Source organism: Saccopteryx leptura, chromosome 4 (genome assembly GCF_036850995.1).
Source record: "Saccopteryx leptura isolate mSacLep1 chromosome 4, mSacLep1_pri_phased_curated, whole genome shotgun sequence".
NCBI lineage: Eukaryota > Metazoa > Chordata > Mammalia > Chiroptera > Emballonuridae > Saccopteryx > Saccopteryx leptura.
Window position 1 is genome coordinate 46,135,299 of NC_089506.1, and position 23,320 is coordinate 46,158,618.

A 23,320-nucleotide genomic window follows, 5' to 3' on the forward strand; every position below is an offset into this window, starting at 1 on the left:
TTTATAACATCCTACAACCAGCCACAGACTGACCCAAAGACTGTGACTTCTGGTGGAGTCACAACCTAGTTTTGAGTAGAAAAGTAAACCTGAATATGGAATAGCATTATAATGGGAGCCATTTTCACAATATGATGTCTGCTCTCTGTAAGACCTCATGACTGTACGGATGTACACATATTCAGCTATGAGGACTCCAATGGAAAATCAGTGGTTGCCTGACCAGGTGATGGCACAGTTGACAGAGAGTCAGCCTGGGACGCAAAGGACCCAGGTTTGAAATCCCGAGGTTGCCGGCTTGAGCGTGGGCTCACCAGCTTGAATGCTTGAGTGTGTGGGATCATAGGCATCATAGACATGACTCCATGGTTGCTGGCTTGAGCCCAAAGGTTGCTGGCTTGAGCAAGAGGTCACTTGCTCTGCTGTATAGACCCCTGGTCAAGGCACATATGAGAAAGCAATCAATGGACTACTAAGGTGTCGCAACAAAGAATTGATGCTTCTCATCTCTCTTCCTTTCTGTCTGTTTCTGTCCAAAAAAAAAACACAACAAAAACAAAAACAAAAAACTGCATGATACACATGGAAAAAGCAAAAGCAATCAATTTGACTACACAGAATAAATCTAAGTAAAAAAATAAACTGTGACAAGTATAATAGAGCATTAATCTCTCTTTTTTTTTTCATTTTCCCATTCATTTGAGAGGGGGAAAAGAAGAGAGAGAGACAAGCATCAACTCCGTGTTCCATTTAGTTCACTTAGTTGTACCATTTAGTTGTGTACCCACTGGCTGCTTCTTGTATGTGCCCTGACTGGGAATTAAACCTGTTATCTCAGCACACCAGGATGATGCCATATCCACTGAGCAACCTGAACAGGGCCACATTAATATCTTTTGTGTTAAGAAAAAAATCCGATGTGCCAATAGAAAACTGGGCAAAGAACATGGCCCGACTGACAGAGGCTATACCAAAGAATAAAAGAACATTCGAAGTGCTCAAATTTAACAATGAGTAAAGAAATGCAATAATGGCCTTTTCTTCTTGCACCATATAGTAACAAGGCTTTACTTCTTTTCTTTCTTTTTTTTCTGAGAGACACACAGAAGGGAAAGAGATGAGAAGCATCAACTCATAGTTGTGTTACCTTAGTTGTTCATTAATTGCTTCTCATTTGTGTCTTGACTGGGGACTCCAGCTGAGGCAAGGACCCCTCGTTTAAGCCAGCAACGTTAGGCTCATGCCAGTGTCCATGGGATCATGTCGATGATCCCACGCTCAAGTCGGCGACCCTGTGCTCAAGCTGGCGACTCTGTGCTCAAACTGACAACCCCACACTCAAGCTGGTGAGCCTGAGCTTAAGCCAGATGAGCCTATGCTCAAGTCGGCGACCTTATGGTCTCAAACCTGGGACCTCCGCGTCCATGGACAATGCTCAATCCACTCTGCCACCACCAGTCAGGTGCAAGGCTTTATTTTTTATAACATGGTTTACTGTTGGTAAAGGTAAAAGGAGCAACACAGGCCCCATCATACACTACTGGACAGAGTATTTATTGTTATAATCACTCTAGAAAGCCATTTGGCAAAACATAAGATGATTTTTAAAAATTAATTTCTGATTCAATAATTGTACTTTAAAGATGATATAACTAATGGAAATTTAAAAATAAATCTATATGTGTAAAAACATCCATCACAGGCTCTGGCCGGTTGGCTCAGTGGTAGAGCGTCAACCTGGCGTGCAGAAGTCCCGGGTTCGATTCCCGGCCAGGGCACACAGGAGAAGCGCCCATCTGCTTCTCCACCCCTCCCCCTCTCCTTCCTCTCTGTCTCTCTCTTCCCCTCCCGCAGCCAAGGCTCCACTGGAGCAAAGATGGCCCGGGCGCTGGGGATGGCTCTGTGGCCTCTGCCCCAGGCGCTAGAGTGGCTCTGGTTGCAACAGAGCGACGCCCTGGAGGGGCAGAGCATTGCCCCCTGGTGGGCAGAGCGTCGCCCCCTGGTGGGCGTGCCAGGTGGATCCGTGTCGGGCGCATGCGGTAGTCTGTCTGACTGTCTCTCCCCGTTTCCAGCTTCAGAAAAATACAAAAAATAAAATAAAATCCATCACAGTATTACAAAGAAAAACTATAAATGTACGCATCAAACAGATCAGTGGTTTTTGACCACCAATCCAGGAACTGGCCCACCAGAAATTTTGTGCCGGTCTGCAAAAGAGTTAACCACCCTGATGTTGTATGAAGATTACAGACCCAATGATCTTAGTTAAATTCACTTATGCTCAGGGTGATTTTTGCCTTAGCAGTCCCCAAAATAATTTTATCTTTACCAGCCCTCAAGGGTAAAAAGGTTGAAAACCACTACAATAGACTCTTAAATGAGTTATATTTCACCCACAAGAGTATACATTACATAGATATTAAGAATGGTATTTTAGAGTGATGTCAAAGGAATGGCAGCTTGAAGAGGTCTTGCCTCTTGAAGTTGCAACAATTTGAACAGCTGTAATTCAACAAAGGATTAGCTGCTCAATGCACAAGCAAGTCTGAGAGATCCACACATCGAAACATCTAAAAGTAGCTAAGAGGGAGAAAGGGTGACTAGGGGAGCAAATGAGAGAGGCTAGAAGGGAAAGAAACTGGTGTGAGTCACAGATGCAGCCCTGCAGCCAGGAGCTCAAGGTCAGGCTAAGCCCAGAAAGGGGAGAAATTGGGCTGTGGCTGGTATTTCCTTAAGCTAAGAGGAGCAAAGAAATTCAGTGGGCATTCCTGTAGGAGTAAGCCATAGGATACCTGGCAAGCCACAGATACCTGGGCAAGGACTCAGCGCAGGGGTGTAGCCACAGTTATCGGGCAGTTGATATTCCAGACAGAGAAACAGAGAAATAAAGCTATGGGGCACTGCTGCCACGGTAAACGCCCAGAGCTCATCTCTCTTAGCCTTTGGTATCAGGCTTTATATAGCACATTATCTGCAAACCCAAGAACTGGTACTACAGAATCACTTTTTCCCCTGAGCAAAGAGTACGCACTATTACTGGTTTCCAGTAGGGGCACAGGGGGACGCTGTGAGGTCTGATGTCACCATTACCAGCAGGAGAAAACAACACATAAAACTGCTGGGTTCCCCAGCGCACCACAGCCCCACTGATTGCAGCTACACTGAGAGCGGCATCTGGCTCTGTGGGTCAGCAATGGGAGTTCACAGAACCAAAAGCTTGTGATTTAGCACCACCTACTGAAAATAATAGAAAGATCTCTTTGTATTAATCTGCTTAATTAATGTAGTATTGTATTTGATTTGCTTGCATTTTATTAAGGATCTTTACATCTTTATTCATCAAAGATATCAGTCTATAGTTTTGTGTGTGTGTTTTGGAATCAGGGTTATGTGGCCTCAAAATATATTGACTCTTCTTTATTTTGTGGAAGAGTTTGAAAAAGGTAGGTGTCAAATCTTTTTTGAATGTTTGGCAGTGAAGCCATCTATTCCTAGACTTTTTATTTTGGGGGAAGTTGTTGATGGTTGTTTTAATTTCCTCACAGTCAGGACACACAGGAGAGATGACCGTCTGTTTCTCTCCCCTCCCTGTCCTCTCTCCCTCTTCCTCTCCCATAGCCATTGCTCGATTGATTCAAGAACATCAGCCCGGGTGCTGAGGATGGCTCCGTTGAGCCTCTGCCTCAGGTGCTAAATATAGCTTGGTTGCAAGAGGTCCCAGATGGGTAGAGCATCAGCCCAGATGGGGGTTGCTGGCTATATCCTGGTCGGGGTGTATGAAAGGAGTCTGTCTCTGTATCTCCCCTATTCTCACTTGAAAAGAGAAAGAGAGATATTGTTCATGGAGTGGAAAAGTCAACATAGTTAAAATGACCATATTACCAAACAATATACAGATTTAATGCAATCTCCATTAAAATTCCAATGTCATTTTTCTAAAAGTAAAATAAAAACGATTAGATTTGTACAGAACCACAAGAGACTGCAAATAGCCAAAGCAATCGTGAGAAAAAAGAACAAAACCAGAGATAACACATTACCTGACTTCAAATTACACTACAGAGCTGTGATAGTAAACACAGCACGGTATTGGTATAAAAAGACACAAAGACCAATGAAACAGAAATGAAAGCCTAGAAATAAAACCACATGTATATAAGCAAATAATTTTTGACAAAGGATCCAAAAGCATACAATAGAGTAAAGAAAGCATCTTCAATACATGGTGCTGGGAAAATTGGAATGCTACATGCAAAAGAATGAAATTAGACTCCAGTTTGTCCCCATGTACAATAATTCAAAATTGATCAAAAACCTAAACAAAAAATCTAAAACAATAAATTTCATAAAAGAAAACATAGTAACTAAATTTGTAGAATGTGGCCATTAAGAACATTTTATGAATTTGACCCCAATAGCAAGGGAAGTAAAGGCAAAATAATTGAACAGGACTCTATCAAACTAAATTGCTTCTGTACTGCAAAACAAAGCAACAAGAAAACAAAAAGGCCATCAATTGAATGGGAGATGATATTTGCAAACAACAGCTCCAACAAGGAGTAAATATCCAAAATATATGTATAAAGAACTCATAAAACTCAACACTAAACAAAAAGACAATTCAATTAAAAAAATGTTAAGAGGACCCGAACAGACACCTCTCCCAAGAAGATATACATACGGCCAATAAACATGAAAAACTACTCACCTTCACCAGCTATTTGAGAGATGCACATCAAAAGCACAATGAGATAGCACCTCACACCTGTTAGATTGGCTATTATCAACCAGACAGGTAATAACAAGTGTTGGAGAGATTATGGAGAAAAGGAACCCTTATTCACTGCTAGTGGGAATGTAAACTGGCACAGCAACTATGGAAAACAGTACGGCAGTTCCTCAAATAACTAAGAATGGAGATACCATATGACTCAGCAATACCTCTTCTGGGTATCTATATGAAAAATTTGAAAACACTTATTGGCAAAGAAATATATGCACCTCTATGTTCACTGCACATTATTAATGGTGCCCAAGACATGAAGACAACAAGGTGTCCTTTGATAAATGAAAGATGTGGTACATATATACAATGGAATACTATTCAGCCATAATAAAATATGAAATACTGCCACTTGTGACAACATGGATGGATGTTGAGTATTATGCTAAGTGAAATAAAGTCAGTCAGAAGAAGCTTAGACCCATATAATTTCACTCATATGTGGGATATTAAAAACGAAACTCACAGACATAGACAACACTGTGTTGCTGGTATTGGTTGCCAGGGGAAAGGGTGGGAGAATGGTAAAGTGGGCCAAATATGTGGTAATAGAAGACAATTTGACATCGGGTGGCGGGCACACAAAGTAATTTACAGATCATGTATTACAGAATTGTACACTTGAAACCTACATGATCCTATTAACCAACACCACCCCAATAAATTTAAAAAAGATGGGCAGAAGATCTGAACAGACATTTTGCCAAAGAAGACATACATATGGCTATAAGCACATGAGAAGATGCTCAGCATCTTCATTATCAAGGAAATGCCATAAAAACCCAACAAAATATCACTCCATACCTGTCAGAATGGCTATTATCAAAAAGACAACAAAAGACATTGTTGGCAAGGATGTACAGAAATCAGAACCCTTGTGCACTGTTGGCAGAAGTGTAAATTGGTGTAGTTGCTATGGAAAACATATGAAAGTTCCTCAAAACATTAAAAATAGAATTATCATATGATCCAGCAGTTATACTTCTGTGTATTTATCCAAAGAAAAATAAAAACTAACTCAAAAGAATATCTGTGTCCCCATGTTCATTTCAGCATTATTTATAATATCCAAATATGGAAACAACTTCTGTTTCTATCAGTGGATGAATGAATAGTGAAATATATATGTATAGTAAATGTGTGTGTGTGTGTGTATAAATAAATATATAATGGAATTTTATTTAGCCATAAAAAGAATGAAGTCCTTCAATTTGTGACAACATGGATGGACCATAAGGGTATTATGCTAAGTGAAATAAGTCAGACATAGAAAGACAAATGATCTCTCTTCTATGTGGAATTTTTAAAAAAAGCACCAAGCCCATAAGTACAGAGAAAAATTGGTCTTCACCAGAAGCATGGGATGGGAGTGGGAGAAATAAATAAACTTTCAATAAATTTAAAGAAATTGAAAAATATAATAAAAATACTTTAAAGGGCTATTAGATGACATAGAAAAATGCTTATATCAAACAGTAACTAAAAAAACTAGGACACAATGTCAGTATTATTCACACTGCTACATATATAAATACAGAGGTAAATAATAATAGCACAATGATTATCTTTGGAGAATGGGCAAAGTCATTTTTATTTTTTTTCTTTATATCACCCAATAAAATTCTAAGAGTAAATCAGAATAAGTGATTAACATAAAATTAAAAAAATTCTTATCACAAAAGGGAATTAAAAAATAAATACAAGAAAACTGAAAAGTACCTGTAAACCCTATCATCTACTGCTAACATTTTTAAATACAGCCAGCAGATACACACATAATATTGCTGCAAATGGGAAGAAAAGTGAACTCTTAAGGGATTAAAAACTTACTTTGTCATCCACTGAATTTTAAGGTCTCGTAATGCTTCAGTAAACTCTTCTTTGAAATCTTTCTCTTTTTCTAAGTCTTTTTCTTTATCTTTGCTGCCATTTTTCGTCTTTGTTGGTGGAGGTATCAGGTAGTAATGAACAGGAATTACATCCTATGAATGTGTAGAAAGTCTTAGATTAACATGCTTCATTTTACATACTTTAAATCCACCTTTAATAGCTGAATATCACATAATATGGGCTGTACCTCAGTTGTACCACACTGTACTCCAGAGTTTAAGATATCACAATACATAAAAAATTCCAATTTGCAATCAAAGTAATTTATTTTCTCCTTAACTTTAAAGTACCAATGTCTCTACTATCTCCTTTAAAATAAAGGAGGTAAGCCTGAACAATGTTGGCATGGTGGATAGAGCATCGACCCGAAATGCTGAGGTCCCTGGTTCAAAACTCCAAGGTTGCCCACTTGAGCATGGGCTCCCTGGCTTCAGCATGGGATCACTGACAGAATCCAAAGGTCACTAGCTTGAAGCCCAAGTTGCCAGCTTAAGCCCAAGGTCGCTGGCTTAAGCAAGGGGTCACTGGCTAGGCTTGAGGCCCCGGTCAAGGCACGTATGAGAAGTAGTCAATTGAAAACTAAAGTAAAGCAACTATGAGTTGATGCTTCTCACTCTCTCTCCCCCTTCCTGTCTCTTTCTCTTTCAATGAAAATAAAAATTAATTAACAGAGGTAAGATTAAATTTTTCTCTATTTGAGTGTATTTGGTATTGTTTTACTTAATAGATTAATTACAAAAGTATATTGAGCTTTCTACATTTTATATTTGAAAAATAAGTTAAAGCAACAAAACAGAAAAGATCCTTTATTCTAAGTAAATTTAAAGAGAAATTTATGCTTTTCTTCAGTCAGCTGTACTATTGAGCCCCTTCCTGTGCCAGGGAATGCTCTGATAGTTGAAGAACGAAGCAGAGAAGGCCCTTTCTTGCCCTCAGGAAGAATATATTCTATTGGGGGGAGACAGACAACAAACACGGAAGTAAATCAATAATGTCAGATACTGACATATGATATGAAGAAAATAAGACTGCCAGGTAAGGTGGGGGAACCACTATAGACAAAGTGGTTATGGAAATCCACCTCAAGGAGGTATCACCCAATCTAAATGAATCTAAATTAGGGGTAGTCAACCTTTTTATACCTACCGCGCCCACTTTTGTATCTATGTTAGTAAAATTTTCTAACCGCCCATCGGTTCCACAGTAATGGTGATTTATAAAGTAGGGAAATAACTTTACAATGTAAAATTTATAAAACAGAGTTATAGCAAGTTAAAGCATATAATAATAATTACTTACCAAGTACTTTATGTCGAATTTTTGCTAAGTTTGGCAGAATAAATCTTTATAAAACAACTTACTATAGTTAAATCTATCTTTTTATTTATACTTTGGTTGCTCCACTACCGCCCACCATGAAAGCTGGGATGCCCACTAATGAGCGGTAGGGGCCAGGTTGACTACCAATGATCTAAATGAATCTAAAAAAAATGAACCTCAGTAAATGAGAGGAAGAAGTGTTTCAAGGTAACAGATGAGGATGTGCAGAAACCTTAGCCTGGTACATGGTGAGCACCACTCTGTACTGAGCAAATGGGCAGGCGACCTTAGCATTAAGTGGGGTTGACAATACACAGAAAAAGAAAAAAATTTCATATTATATTCTAAGTGCAATAGAAAGTCTACCAGAAGAATATATATACAAAGCAGTGATGACTGAGATTTTTTCACTGTTTAATGACTCTGAATCTTATATGAATTCAGTTTTGGTTTGTTTTTAATAACTCTTGATTTTGGAGAATGGATTTATCGAGTGTAAAAATAGAAAAGAGAAAAAGTGGAAGCAAATGTAAGCATCCCAACACTGCCTTGAACTAAACAACAGGCTGTAGAAAAGAAATGAATGGATTTAATATATTCTGACAAGGTAGAGCCAATAGTGCTTGCTGATGATGTTTAAAACTCGGGCTAGGTAGAGACAGGGCATGGGGAGCAGCGAGCCCAGGACTTGGTCCAAAGCAGTCTACTATCGATGCTGTGTGAGTGAGAGGCAGAATCCAGAGAGAATCTGAGGTACCGCAGCCCTGAGAAAAGCCAGTGTGAAGAAAGAGGGAGAGGCCAACTGATGACTGTAGCTGAGAGGTGATGTAAGGAGAATGAAGTAACTGAAAAGCCTGGCAGGAGTGGCTACTGATCACCATGACAATCAGTGTCTGTGGACAGTTGGGGAGTAAAGACTGACTAAGAAAGAGATAAAGAGAGATAAAGTAGGTAAGTGTAATAGGTATATTGAAAAGTTTTACTTTGTTGAGAGCAAAGAAATGTACAATTATATCTAATTACATCTATTCCCATCTATTTTATTAAAGCATATAAATCTTATGAAAAGTACACATTATCTGGAAAATGAAATCATGATATACTAAGTAGTTCTGTTTCTGGCACAATAACTAGGTGTCCCTAATTAAATCATTATTTATTAAGTCAATTATCAAATTCTATCTTCAGGTGTACATTGAAAATGCTGCTTAAATTCTTATATTTGTTTTAGTTTTAAAAAATTCATAAAATAGAAATAAATTACGTTATCAAAAGATATTTACTGCTCTGAAATCACAGTAATTTCAGAAAAACCTTTATACAGATTGAGTTAAAAAATATTATTGCAAGCCTGCATTTTCCCAATAGAATTTTTAGCTGTAAATACTACCTAACTATGCCCATTTAAAGATATTTCACACTCAAAGTTTAAAATGATGTATAAGAGCAAATGTAAAGAACTACTGTTATATACTGCTCACAAAAATTATGGGATATTTGAAAATGAAGCGATAAAATATCCCCTAATATTTGTGAGCAGTATAGTTCTCATAATATTCCAACATAAAGTTATGACTATTTCAATATGACTCATTTCAAGCTCAGAAAATCACTAACAAAAAATAACGACACAAATCCATTTTTAGCCATGTAGGTGCATCTCTCCCTCTCTCTCTCTTTCTCTCTCTCTCCGAGTTCAGGGAGCCAGAGCCTGCAAGCAAAGATCTTCCGCGAAGTGTGAGACTGGGAAAAAAAACAGGTATCCTGCTTGGGCTAGCTCCTTCTGGACCCTGCCACCCCCCCTTCTTCCTATAAACAGGAAGAAACCCTATATCACAGCAACCATAAACTATCACTAAGTGCACAAAAGAGACCGGGAAAGTTTATTATAAATGACCTTAGGAGGGAAAAATATCAAGGTTTTGTAATCAGCATTTTATATGTTAAATATATTAAGTTAGAACTTATAAATGTTAATATAATCCTAAAAATATCAGGACAAAAATGTTATATTACTAAGATTTATGAACATGGTAGTTTCAATTCCTAATTAAAAGAAAAATGAAGTTATTTTTCATTTGCTTTATCATGGTCACCTGTTCTTTTGACAGTAAGTATTTTTACAATCACTTCTGAGAATTTATCACAGAGTAAATTTAATAGAAATGATTTTGTAGCAGTAAATCTTGAGAAACCTTGATTATGATTTTAAAACACTGTCAAAAAGAATTTTCAGAGCCAAAATGCTAAAGTTCTCTATAGTACCCAACAGTAAGCCTGTTTTATTTTAATGCTACTCACAAAGTATTTCAACAGTATTTGAATTGAATGATATTATTTAGGAAGTCAAACATACCCATATAATCAGTACTATTTTTTGGACAAAATAATATACCATCATTGAAATTTTGTTTTAACCAAACAAAATTAGTTTTAGTTCTTATTAACAACTAAAGTCAAAATCATATCTTTACACAAACAAAATTAGCCATTTTAAAGATCAATGTATTCAAATGCTATTTACAATCTGTTAAAAGTAACTATATTCTTTTATATTACAATGAGCTTAAAAAAGGATAACACATTTTCACATCAAAAGTCAGTGAAGTCCCTGGCCAGTTGGCTCAGCGGTAGAGTGTTGGCATCGGCCAGAGCATGGAAGTCCCGAGTTTGATTCACGGCCAGGGCACACAGGAGAAGCGCTCATCTGATTCTCCACCCTCCCCTCTCTCCTTACTCTCTCTCTCTCTCTTCCCCTCCTGCAGCCAAGGCTCCAATGGAGCAAACTTGGCCTGAGCACTGAGGAGGGGTCCATGGCCTGCACCTCAGGTGCTAGGATGGCTCCAGCTGCAACAGAGCAACGCCCCTGATGGGCAGAACATCACCCCCTGGTGGGCAAGCCGGGTGGATCCTGGTCGGGTGCATGCGGGAGTCTGTCTGTCTGCCTCCTCACTTCTAACTTCGGAAAAATCCAAAAAGTCAGTGAAACCCAGAGAACAAGTCCACAAAAAAACCTAATTGGTATTTTGTTTAGGCAATAAATTAATAATATATTTTGGTAATGTGGACTATAAAACTACACTAATTCTAGTTATTTTTAAAATAAGATCTTCATGTATACTTGCACTAAAGAGAAAGAGATACAAGGAGAAGTAACTCTAGATGTCAAGTTCTTCATACAAAACTTTACTAAACATGAAGTAATATGACCCAAAGACAATGTGTAGATATAATGAAATTACAGTTTGTGCATGTGGTGAATTGACATTTCCTATTTTATTCTGTTTTTGTGTTAATGCTGGTATGTTTCATTAAGTGAATATACATGGCCCACAAATGGGTCAAGCACAGTTGAAATACTGGTCTATGCAGAACCAGAATTTTTTTATCTGGAAAGGTGATTACTAGTGGTGCATTATTTGAACAAAGTATTTACCATCACATAATAATTTGAGTATTTTAGAGATCTTTATAATAATGGAATTTTACCTATTATGAAACAGTGAGCCTCAGTTTCATATCATTACGAATTAAGAAACAAAGGTGTCTTTTGTTCATACCTCACAGTACTAACTCTCCCATTGCAATGCTTCCTGCTTGAATACAAATTAAAAAAAAATCACTAAACCATAAATGATGTCAGCAGGTTTTCACCAGAGAGCTCTCAAATATGTATCCCCTTCTCTAAAGTACACCTGAAGCAGAATGTTTCTTTTTTGAGTTAACTTTGGCTCTAGTAGGCAATCAGAGATTGTCATATAAGTAGCAGGCAAGTTGATCAGATTACTTATTAGTTATGGTCTGAAAGTTAGCTTATGCTTTTAATGTAAGTTTTAATTTCGGGTCAACAGTCCTGATTTCTGCTCCTGCTCGGTCCACTGCTCTGCTTGTTTCTACTCTTTAAGAGCCAAGAAGACGTAAGAGCAAGAAATAAACTTCATTCGAAATACCTTAGTGATATGTTAAAATCAAATCATCCGATTTAAGAATGTTTTTAGACTTCAAAAAGAATTGTTTGGCCTAACAGTTGAAAAGAAATCACATTCATCTCCCTATATGATTTTAAATATAAAAAATTTCAAATGTTTTTACTTATCTGTAGTAAGGAATGAATAGCATTAAACATTTTCTATACATATATAAGTGGGAATGCCAGATATTTACGGTAGGAAAAAAAATTAGGAAAGCAGTATGCCAACACTGATAAGCTGAAAGCACCACACTGCAGAGCCTAAAGAAAGGAAACTAGGGGAGAGATTTTTTTTTTAAAGATTTATAATAGTGACAGAAAAAAAAACGTTTAACTAATATGCAAATAAGGCTGTAAGACATCTTTTTAAAGAACTGACAATCAGTACCTTTTTAAATTTTCCTTGTCGTTTTGCTGCAGACTGCCCCTGGGAGTTAGAACGACATTCTGTAAGAAAACATGCATAATCTACACAGGATGGAGACACCACCTCTGCCTAGTTTTCTCCTAGTTTACATTCCACCTGTATGTGTCACAGAATGTAGAAAGGTCAGGTCTGTGATCAAGGTGGCAGGCTTTTAAAGAATGCAACATTGCCACTTTGTTTTTTTAAATTAAAATTTAAAATAAAAATGCACTGAAATGTTATTCCTAAGGGTGAATGTTTTCTTTTAAACTTTCTGTATCAAAAATTTAGTAGAGCAAAGTCCGTTAATTATCAAAATACTTTTGGAAACAAATTTAGCTAACAGTCTACAGACTCTGACTTCTAAGGACATCACAACCATCACACCCACCCATGATCTCTTAGAAAGAGCATCATTCAAGTCAAAGAGAAAATGAACTTTCCCAATTACCAAAAATCATAAGAAATGTAAAACTACTGAGGTAAGATTAAATAAACAATGTGTTGGGAATTACAATTACTGTAACTCTAAAGTTTTAGGTTTTTGTTCTTTCTCAAGAAAATCTTCCCTGGTAAGTGATAATTACTGTTAATCCTAAATGTTAATTATTTCACAGCCACCCCAGAGAGAATGCAGCCAGGAAGTAGTAGCTATCCCTGACTTGCTAAAAGCATACTTTTAATAACAATGCTCTCTTTCACACCCATCACAAGAAAGTGGACACTTCAGAGGAGTCATCTGTGTGTGAACCCCATCTCCTAAGCCGCACTGCTGAAGCCCCATCTAGGAAGAAACCTGATAGCCAGGAAATGAAGTCTACAGAAAAAGGTTGTTAGGACCTCTTGAAAATCAGTGCATCCATGAATTCCAATACAATGGACTATCCATTCACTTCAAATCATACTAAAGAATACATAGATAAATAGTATAGCCTGAAATGAGAATCAAGTAATATGAAGACAAACAACTTTTTCTAAGCACAAAATTCCTAAGTTATGCTTCTATGACAACAAATAAGTGATTTTTAGTTCAACAGTGACAAGAAATAAGTGTACTTCTCAAGATGTATAAAATTTATTTATTTTGATAACAGCATTTATAGATTCCAGCATTAGGTGGTAGGCTTAGTTTCCAAGAACTAACGCTAAAGAGAAATACAAAATGGTAAGAATGACAACCTTTGCTGGCACTGAGCTAAAATATGACCAAAGGTGATAGAACTATATAAACACTATTCTCTTAACAAATTTATAAACAGATGGAAAAGCTAAACAGGTACTTATCAAACTATAATATTTATCTCTAAAATATAACCGGAAACATATTTTTAACAAAAGAAAACCTATAATTTTGAAACTCCAAAATAAAAGACAATGCTAAAAGAAATACCCTCTAGTTACCAACATAATTATGTGAAATTCCAACAAGAGAAAAGTCTGTACAGTGCGGAAAATATCCTTTGTTAGTAATAATTGTTCTGACTAGTTTTTAGAAGTAACCCCAAATGATACACTACTATGTTGGTTAAAATTCCATAAAGTGCTCTAATTTTAAACATCCCATTTATTTAAGCCAAGTTTCAATAGATGCATGCTTCACAGGAAATTCCAGTATATCAGCCATGCAAGGTAGGGCAGGTTCAGGGTCAGAGTAACTTATGACTGAGAAAAGGAATATTAAAATTTTAAAATACAATCAAATATTAATTGACCTCTACTAGTAACTTGGGAGAAACACACACACACATTCCCCCCCCCCCCAGGGAGATATTCTACCTATTTTGAAATATGAATTAATTCTCCTCCTTAAAAAATGATAAATTTTAGAACATTTCAGTGTAAACCAACAACAACTAGTACTTACAGCTTTCTTTCCAAGCTCAGTCTTTGACAATGTTAAGGAGCCTGCAAGGTAGCATCCAGGTCCTGCCCCTTTAGGTATTCTAATAAGGAGATTCAAGAGAGAAAAAGAAAAAAGAGAAAAGTTTCACAAAAATATTTAGGAGGAAAAAGCAACAAAACAACTGCATTCCAAAACAGTTCCCACAGCTAAGATTTCAATAATCAAAGGGAAAAATAACCTTAGTATAAAATGGTAAATGACAACGTACTATAAATTTAGAATTAGAATGAACAGTCTACAATGTACGAGATGGGCATTAACTGTAAGCAATGTCACCACCTACTTGTCATCAGGTAAGGACGTAACAAAGAATGGCTGGTTATATTTGGGTGGTAGTGTCAAATTACTGGATTTCTTCTTTCCTAGAAGTGCAAGGCTATGACTTTCATGAATATCTAAGCTCAAGGTATTAGACAACCTATGAGAAACAATAAATGGAAGATCTTTAAGACGTTCCAAATCACTGATTTGCTCATGACGAATCTGTAGTCGTATTGTATAATCTCCTTTCTCCAGTTTCAGAGAATACTAAAAAAAGAAAACAACATTTAGAAAAAGTATAGTCCGGTAAACAGATAGGTAAGAGGATAAACAGAAACCATTACTACATAAAGTCCTTACAGTATATGAGGTACAGTGCAAGTTACTACACACATTTATATCCACATGAAATCCCAATTTTGTAGGTAAGCAAGCAGAACCAGGAGGGATATCTGTGAACTGTCCAAGGTCACATAAAGAGCAGTAAAGGACAGGGAGTTGAAGACAGGTCTGACTCCCAAGCCCTCGTTCTTTACACAACTATAGGCTACTCCCATACTCTCAGCTAAATCAGTCTGTTCTGGGCTGAGAAAAGCTATGATTTTCTAGTTCATGGTTACTCAAGACATGTAAACATTCAAAATTAGCAAAATTGTGGTGTCATAGAATATCCAAGACAGATACACACACATGTGTGTATATACATGACTGTAATCTTTCTATTGGAATCAAAATGCCACATCATTTATTGCTGATAGAAAAAAACAGGGAGCCAAGAGAGATCAAGGAGTACAAATCCACTATGCTACATCTAGTTAACCTGCTTAAGAGGATGGGATGCTGTATTCTGCATCAGCAGTTTCTTCTGACGAGATTTTAAAAGCAATCAAAGTAATAGCTATGCAATAATCCACTCTGTATTGGGAAGATGTGATTGGGGCTTCCTCAGAGAATAAAAGGAAATCATTCCTTGAATAACTAACCAAAAACAAAAACAACAACAAAAAACCCAAACAACTTGCATACATTATTTTCATTATTTTAAGTACAAAAGTTTTAAATGTTATAGGATTTATCATATTTCCTTGAAACAATATTTCAATCAGGAATAAAATTTTATAAATTATGATTAAAAGGTTTCTTCTCTTTCCATAAAATAGTGCCAAGCACCGTTTGGCATAAAGAAAGTGCTCAATACACAGTTGTCCAATGAAAAAGTAAAGTTGGAAGTTCTAAGAAACCGAAGACACTGGGCACTGCTCTAGTGCTCTTCATCCAGCTAAGACCGAGGATCATTTCCAGGCGCTCACATATCAGATGGTTTGCTTTCAAGCTTCGGACGGGAGGAAGCAGTGGCTGGGAAGAACTACTAGAACTACAGAGCTGTGCTGCCGGTGCCCATGCTGCCCTTGCCCTCTGCTCCCAGAACTTCACTCAGCCGAACCACATGGCTGAAAACTTGTCCCAATCTATAACAGGCTAACCTTCCAGTGAGGTGTCACAAAGTACTAAATGCAAAATTATGACATTAAAAAACAAAAACAAATGTTATCATAACGAAGAATCAGGAATCTGTTAGTTAAAAAATGAGTTTCTGTTAATTCCAAAAATCTCTGGCAATGTCATACCTGATGTGGATAGGCATCGCCAGACCCCATCTGTCTTTTATTCTGGTCAAATATGATCCACAGTTGGCTGTCAAATTCTGATTCATATAATAATTCACAAAGTAGTGGGCAGCTTGGAGTTACTTCCCCACTCTTGGGCTATAGAGAAATAAAAATAACTACTGACATGGTTTACATAATTTCTAATGTAGATCTGTAATAGTTACTGAGACTTTTACATAAAAGTATTAAAATATTTGTGACAGCCAATTTTAAAAATGTAGAACATCCAGGATTTTGGCACTAATAAAACAAACCTACCTACTTTTACTCATTGATAAAGCAATATATATTTTCTTTATAATACTGAAATTTTATAACTCATTGAAATCAATTATTTTCCCTGAACATTAAAACCAAATATGTTACAATAAGAAGTTTACTGAAATCTTGTGGATCCTACCTACATAAACTCTTCACTCCAACATTTACACTGGCCTCAACATCCTTTATCACTCATTCAGCTGAAGAATTATTCTAATGTTTCGTTGCTCCGATGCTTGCTTCACCGAAAGCAAACAGGTCAACCTCTCCCGTCCTCAGAAGGCGTCTGGCCTTGATGAGACACCTGACCACTGGGCAAGTGCAGTACTGTGGGGCAGGTGCAGTACTGTGGGGCAGGTGCAGTACTGGGGGGCAGGTGCAGTACTGTGGGGCAGGTGCAGTACTAGGGGGCAGGTGCAGTACTAGGGGGCAGGTGCAGTACTATGGGGGCAGGTGCAGTACTGTGGGGCAGGTGCAGTACTGTGGGGCAGGTGCAGTACTATGGGGGCAGGTGCAGTACTGGGGGCAGGTGCAGTACTGTGGGGCAGGTGCAGTACTATGGGGGCAGGTGCAGTACTGGGGGGCAGGTGCAGTACTGGGGGGCAGGTGCAGTACTGTGGGGCAGGTGCAGTACTAGGGGGCAGGTGCAGTACTGTGGGGCAGGTGCAGTACTATGGGGGCAGGTGCAGTACTGTGGGGCAGGTGCAGTACTGTGGGGCAGGTGCAGTACTATGGGGGCAGGTGCAGTACTATGGGGGCAGGTGCAGTACTGGGGGCAGGTGCAGTACTGTGGGGCAGGTGCAGTACTATGGGGGCAGGTGCAGTACTGGGGGGCAGGTGCAGTACTGGGGGGCAGGTGCAGTACTGTGGGGCAGGTGCAGTACTAGGGGGCAGGTGCAGTACTGTGGGGCAGGTGCAGTACTGTGGGGCAGGTGCAGTACTAGGGGACAGGTGCAGTACTGGGGGGCAGGTGCAGTACTGGGGGACAGGTGCAGTACTGGGGGGCAGGTGCAGTACTATGGGGCAGGTGCAGTACTGGGAGGCAGGTGCAGTACTATGGGGCAGGTGCAGTACTATGGGGCAGGTGCAGTACTGGGGGGCAGGTGCAGTACTGGGGGGCAGGTACCACTGAGCAGGGTCAGTGATTACAAACACCAAGGCCAGGTCACCACAAATTAGAATTTGTGACTTCAGACCTGACAGACACTTAGATCCTTACAAATTATGAGTTCCCAAAGAATAATTCCAAAAAAAGTCACTGTTATTTCCTTGACTCTATTTCATATATATAAGGTCTACCGGAAAGTTCTCTTCGTTTCTATCACAAGTTTCGACACGTAAGCACATGTTTACTTGGTGCATGTGTGCCTCTCTATTTTTATCACTTAATGTATACATACTGACGTAGCAAATTAAAACAAAGTTGATTCACGTTAGTCTTATGTGTGAAGCGATAGTGTACCCATGGCTACTGATAAAGTTCATTTACGCCACTGTAATTTTTACGAATTTCAACAAGGAAGAAATGCTACAGAAGCATATCTGTCGCATCCACCATATTCCCTGGACTTAGCACCCTCTAACTATCACTTGTTTTTGTCCTTACAAAATTTTTTGAAGGGCAAAAATTTCAAAAATGAAGAAGATATCAAACAAGCACTGGTTCAATTTTTCACATCAAAAGATAAAACATTTTTCAAAAATGGGATATACAAATTGCCCTCATGCTGGCAATAAATCATTAATAATAATGGCAATTATATTATTTAATAAAATTTATTGACGGTAAGAAAAATTTGTATTTTGTTCTATTCCAAAAACGAACAGAACTTTCCGGTAGACCTTATATATATCAAATATACCATCCTTCCATTTAAAATTTTATAATTCATAAACAAAACACAAAAAATACTTTATTATAAAGACACTTACTTGATGAAAGTTATAGGTAAGGATCATCTCATAAAGTTGACGATTATTTGGCAAAATGTCTCTTGATCCTAAAGGTTTGGTTTTTGCACTCAGTGGGCTGTAATTAGAAAACCGCATAAGTGATTTGATTCAAGAATTCATTTAATGAGACAAAACTATAATCAACAAAATCTATAATATATCACAAGTGACAAATAAACATTCCTAAACACTGTCTTTTTCAGTGTATTATATAATATTTAAATCATTAACTTACCTAATTCTTTACTGACCGAACCATAGCAATACATATAGTTTAAATTTTGCAATATTATAAAGGTAATCTTTTCATGATAAAAACATTTTCAAAAGTCAACTAATATTTTTTTGTGTGTGTGGCAGAGACAGAGAGAGTCAGAGAGATGAACAGATAGGGACAGACAGAAAGGGAGAGAGATGAGAAACATCAATTCTTCGCTGAGGTTCCTTAGTTGTTCATTGATTGATTTCTCATATGTGCCTTGACGGGGGGGCTACAGCAGACCGAGTGAACCCTTGCTCGAGCCAGCAACCTTGGGTCCAAGCTGGTGAGCCTTGCTCAAACCTGATGAGTCCACGCTCAAGCTGGCGACCTCGGGGTCTCGAACTTGAGTTCTCTGCATTCCAGTTCAACGCTCTATCCACTGTGCCATCACCTGGTCAGGCAAAAGTCAACTAATATTGTTGAAAGACAAATGCAACTGCAAAAGGTGCTCTCTCCTCACAGGATGGGTCCTGCCAGGAGCACTAAAAATTTCTCATACATGTTATTTAACACTAGAAGCCACTCACTGCTGGGGCTGCCTCTCAGAGACTTACCAGGATTCCTAGTCTAGAGTGTCATAAACTGAATTTTCATCTCCAACATTCAGATGGATTTAGGAAAATGACTCTCTCTTCAAAGAGTGTAAAACAGCATCCTGCTGGGTAGCTCAGTTAGTTACAGCATTGAGAATATGCTAATTTTGTGGGTTCAATCCCTAGTCAGGGCACATACAAGAACTGACCAATGAATTAATGCATAAATAAGTGGAATAGTAAATTGAAAAAAAAACAGAGTGTAAAAGATCCCTCCCCCACGTCAGCACTCAACCTTTGTAGCCCTAAAGCATTAATGATACCGTAGTGTTTGGACCCAGCTCTTCAGAGTTATGCAGGGAGCCAGATCTTCATACTTCAAGGAGGACTGAACATCAAAACGGTTTATTCCTTCCGATGCGTGCTATGAGGGATATTTATAAAATCAGTTTCTCCAATTTTATTTAAAACAAACTGTATTTTAAAACAATATGTAGAACTAAAATAAATGTTTAATGCAAAGTTTAGAGTCACCCATGAACTGGACTGTTCCTAAATCACTTGTGGTTATTTTCAGAACTACAAGTCATCTCCCTATTGAACTTTAAATCTAACCAACGAGATTATTTTTCAGGAACAGAAGAAATAAATAACATTAAAGATAATGAAAATGTGGAACTCACAATGTTTAACTGAGGAGCAGTACACACTATGCCATGGAAAGAAATGGTGTAATCAATATTGACATCACTAAGGCTTGCCCACCAACGAGCAATGCAAAATTCAATTGCTTTCCCATTCTGCAAAGAAAAATATATTATAAATGTATAAATAATCTTTGTTCTTAATTCATTTCAAATTATGGAATATAAACAGTCTTTGTTTCAAAGTAATTCTATGCTTTCAATCTTATCCTATTTGTACAGCAAGAAAACACATATAATTTTAATCAGCTATACTTGCAGTTATGCAAATTATAGTTACATGGATATAGTGTAGGTATTTAAATTCACATAGTTATTTACTCTAATCCTTCACTGTTTGTCCTAATACCTGAGACGGCCTTTGAAACCATATACGATAAAATGATTAAAGAAAAATGGAATAAAAACCTATAACCAAAGTAAAAAAATCCAGAAGAATGACGGGAGGAATGGTAGTGCTGCTTTATAAGGCGTTCAATAGCCGCAGCTAAGTTTTAGGCTCAGAGCTGCCTGGCAACCAAAGCAACATGAAATAATGGTCACTATATCTTTCCCCCTATTATAATAATGAAAACCCAAAACTGTTCCTAGTTCTCAATTTTAGATTACATTTTCTAGAAATCAGTACATTAGGAAATTTAAAGATGAGTCATAACACTGATACACAATGAACACTATTCACGTGAAAGTATCAGAATCGTTAAACATAGGAAAGATCATATGAGCAAATAAAAGCATAATGTAGCAAGTTTAAGAAAGAACGTCAGTACATTCACCTTCTGTGGGGAAAGGTCTAGTCATTATTTCTAACACTACAGGTAAGAATGGGTTCTGCCATGTTTGAAGTAACTCCTGTAGGAAGCAGTAGCACTTTCACCTAGAAAGCAAATTAGCCTCATGGATTCTCTACAACAGGGCAGTAAAATAAAACAACTTAAGTGATGTGTAGAACCATCTTAAATAAGGAAATAATCTACTGTGGGATGAGGAAACTGTATCAGTCAGGGTCCACAGTGCAAGACGCCAGTTTCTATCAGACCAGCACTTTCCTTTGACTAAATTATTTGAGTTAAAAAGAGTTAATATTTACTTTGGACTTGGTCTCAAGTATTCTAGTTAGACTACCTATCTTCCTACTTCACCTATTTGGCATTAACAAATAAACTGAAATAAACTGCAAAATGAAATTCAAATACTTAATCCATACCAAAAATGGAAAAAAATTTAGTATTTCAAACTATTAATTAAAACTTACTAAGACAGGAAAAGCTTCAGTTAGTGTTCCTTTCTCTGGAAGGGAACAAAACTTATAGAATTCATGGCTCCGATATGCTCTCTGCTTCACGAGCTGTACTGCATGAAGAACAAACTTGGCCGACACCTCAGAGGAACATGAACACACTGTAACTTCTAAAATGAAAAAGAAGAAAAATTTTAAACTGATAAGATTAAAAATGGACATAAAATGGTTTTAAGAATGCCTACTTATTAGGAAATAATATATTAATAATAAAATGATACATTCAAATGAAATCTGCATATTTCCTTAAAAACAAAGAATCAAGAGAGTATTAAAGCAGAAGATTCAGCTATGAAAAATAAATAAATCAATATTAAAATAAACAACCACTATGCTGCAAACACCATGAAAGAGCAAACTTTCCAAAATTAACCTAATCAGGTACCTTTTAAAATCCTTCTCTCCTTTACTAAGCTCCACCTTTCCTCTTGCTTTAGCCAAAAGCCAAGCAATTCCTGATAAAGAGGATTTTAATTTTAGAAACCTCTATTTGTCATAATGCTTAAATTCCATTAGTATCTATTTCTTCTACTTCATTGATAACTTTTCCTAGTCTTTCCCCCTTGGTTTATTTGCGCTCTGGTTTGCTTCTAGAAGGGATAATGTCAGAATTACCTATGCTTAGCTTTATTCTGTGACAGAGATGGAGGTAAGCCCAAATCACTGTGAAGCAATATCAGCAGTTTATCTACTGAATACTCAACTGTAATACAAAGACCGAAGCAAGCCTTAATTCTCTGGTTCACAGGGTCAAGTTGGTACAGAGCTCTGTGAATCTAATGAATTGCTAAGAATACAAAAATCTAGTGTTAAAACAATATTTCTAATTATTTAAATATTTTTTTAAATTAAAAAAAAATGTTTAATTATTTATTTTTACAGAGACAGAGAGAGAGAGAGTCAGAGAGAAGGATAGACAGGGACAGACAGACAGGAACAGAGAGATGAGAAGCATCAATCTTAGTTTCTCGTTATGCATTGCAACACCTTAATTGTTCATTGATTGCCTTCTCCTATGTGCCTTGACCATGGGTCTTCAGCAGACTTAGTAACCCCTTGCTCGAGCCAGTGACCTTGGGCTCAAGCTGGTGACCTCGGGGTCGCGAACCTGGGTTTTCTGCATCCCAGTCCGACGCTCTATCTACTGTACCACCGGCCAGTCAGGCCAATATTTCTAATTATTTGAAGTAAGAATCAGCTGTAGTACTTTTCTTGTCTTTTGACCCTCTCTTAGCCCCTCCCAACTGAAATAAAATGAACAAATAACATTGTATAAGTTTAAGATATACAATGTTGACAATCTGATATAGGTATACACTGTGAAATGTTCACAACAATAAGGTTAGTTACCACATACATCACTTCACAGAGTTACCAATTCTTTCAAAATGTGAACATTAAAAATCGATTCTCTCCCAACTCAGGTTTCCATGGAGATCTGACATACACTTCCCCCTACTGAAGATGTGAAAACATCCTGCCCTCAGAGAGAGTAACTGGCAGATCAGGCCTTCGGAGTCTCAGGTTACACCGACCACATTCCTGGATAAAGTTTTAAATAAGCCCCCTGCTGAGAGCAGTAAACAAGAATATAACCTGTTAAGAAAACTGAGAAGAAACAAACAAATCAAGACTTCAAAGCAGCTCTACTAGAAAAGCCAAATCCGACAGTGGATTACAAATAACAGCTGATGCCACCCCAAGAAGACCTAGAAATAACACAACTAAAAACTGGAGGCAGACAACACCAAGCCTAGACTCAACCAGCTCCACAAACAATACACTCAAACACACAGACATAATAAGAAGACAGAGAAGTGCAATCCAAATGAAACCACAACAGAAACCTCCAGGAAATGAACTGAATGATATGGAAATAACCAAAATTCTGGATGCAGAGTTTAAAATAATGATTGTAAAAATGCTTAGGGATCTTAGAGCAACAATGGATGGTCATTAAAAACACCTAAATAAAGATAGCAAGTATAAAAAAGGACATTGAAATATTAAAAAAAGAACCAGTTGGAGATGACAAATACAATATCAGAAATGAAGACCATAATGTAAGGAATTAAAAACAGGATGGATGAAGCTAAGGATCGAA

At 37.5% G+C, this 23,320-nt stretch overlaps 1 protein-coding gene across 4 annotated transcripts in view; it reads right to left on the reverse strand.

The window, feature by feature from the left end:
* The window catches only part of TPP2 (tripeptidyl peptidase 2), an 87,872-nt gene that overhangs the window by 9,709 nt on the left and 54,843 nt on the right, over positions 1-23,320 (reverse strand). For 3 of the 4 annotated variants that reach the window (XM_066380582.1, XM_066380580.1, XM_066380583.1), the window contains exons 17-25: positions 21,172-21,326; positions 19,896-20,012; positions 19,536-19,636; positions 18,397-18,493; positions 16,162-16,299; positions 14,556-14,800; positions 14,234-14,312; positions 12,352-12,390; positions 6,614-6,765 (exon numbers count right to left, since the gene is read on the reverse strand). In XM_066380582.1, the coding sequence (XP_066236679.1) occupies positions 6,614-6,765; positions 12,352-12,390; positions 14,234-14,312; positions 14,556-14,800; positions 16,162-16,299; positions 18,397-18,493; positions 19,536-19,636; positions 19,896-20,012; positions 21,172-21,326 (1,123 nt within the window). The remainder of the gene's footprint in view (positions 1-6,613; positions 6,766-12,351; positions 12,391-14,233; positions 14,313-14,555; positions 14,801-16,161; positions 16,300-18,396; positions 18,494-19,535; positions 19,637-19,895; positions 20,013-21,171; positions 21,327-23,320) is intronic. The other variant, XM_066380581.1, reaches the window with a different exon arrangement.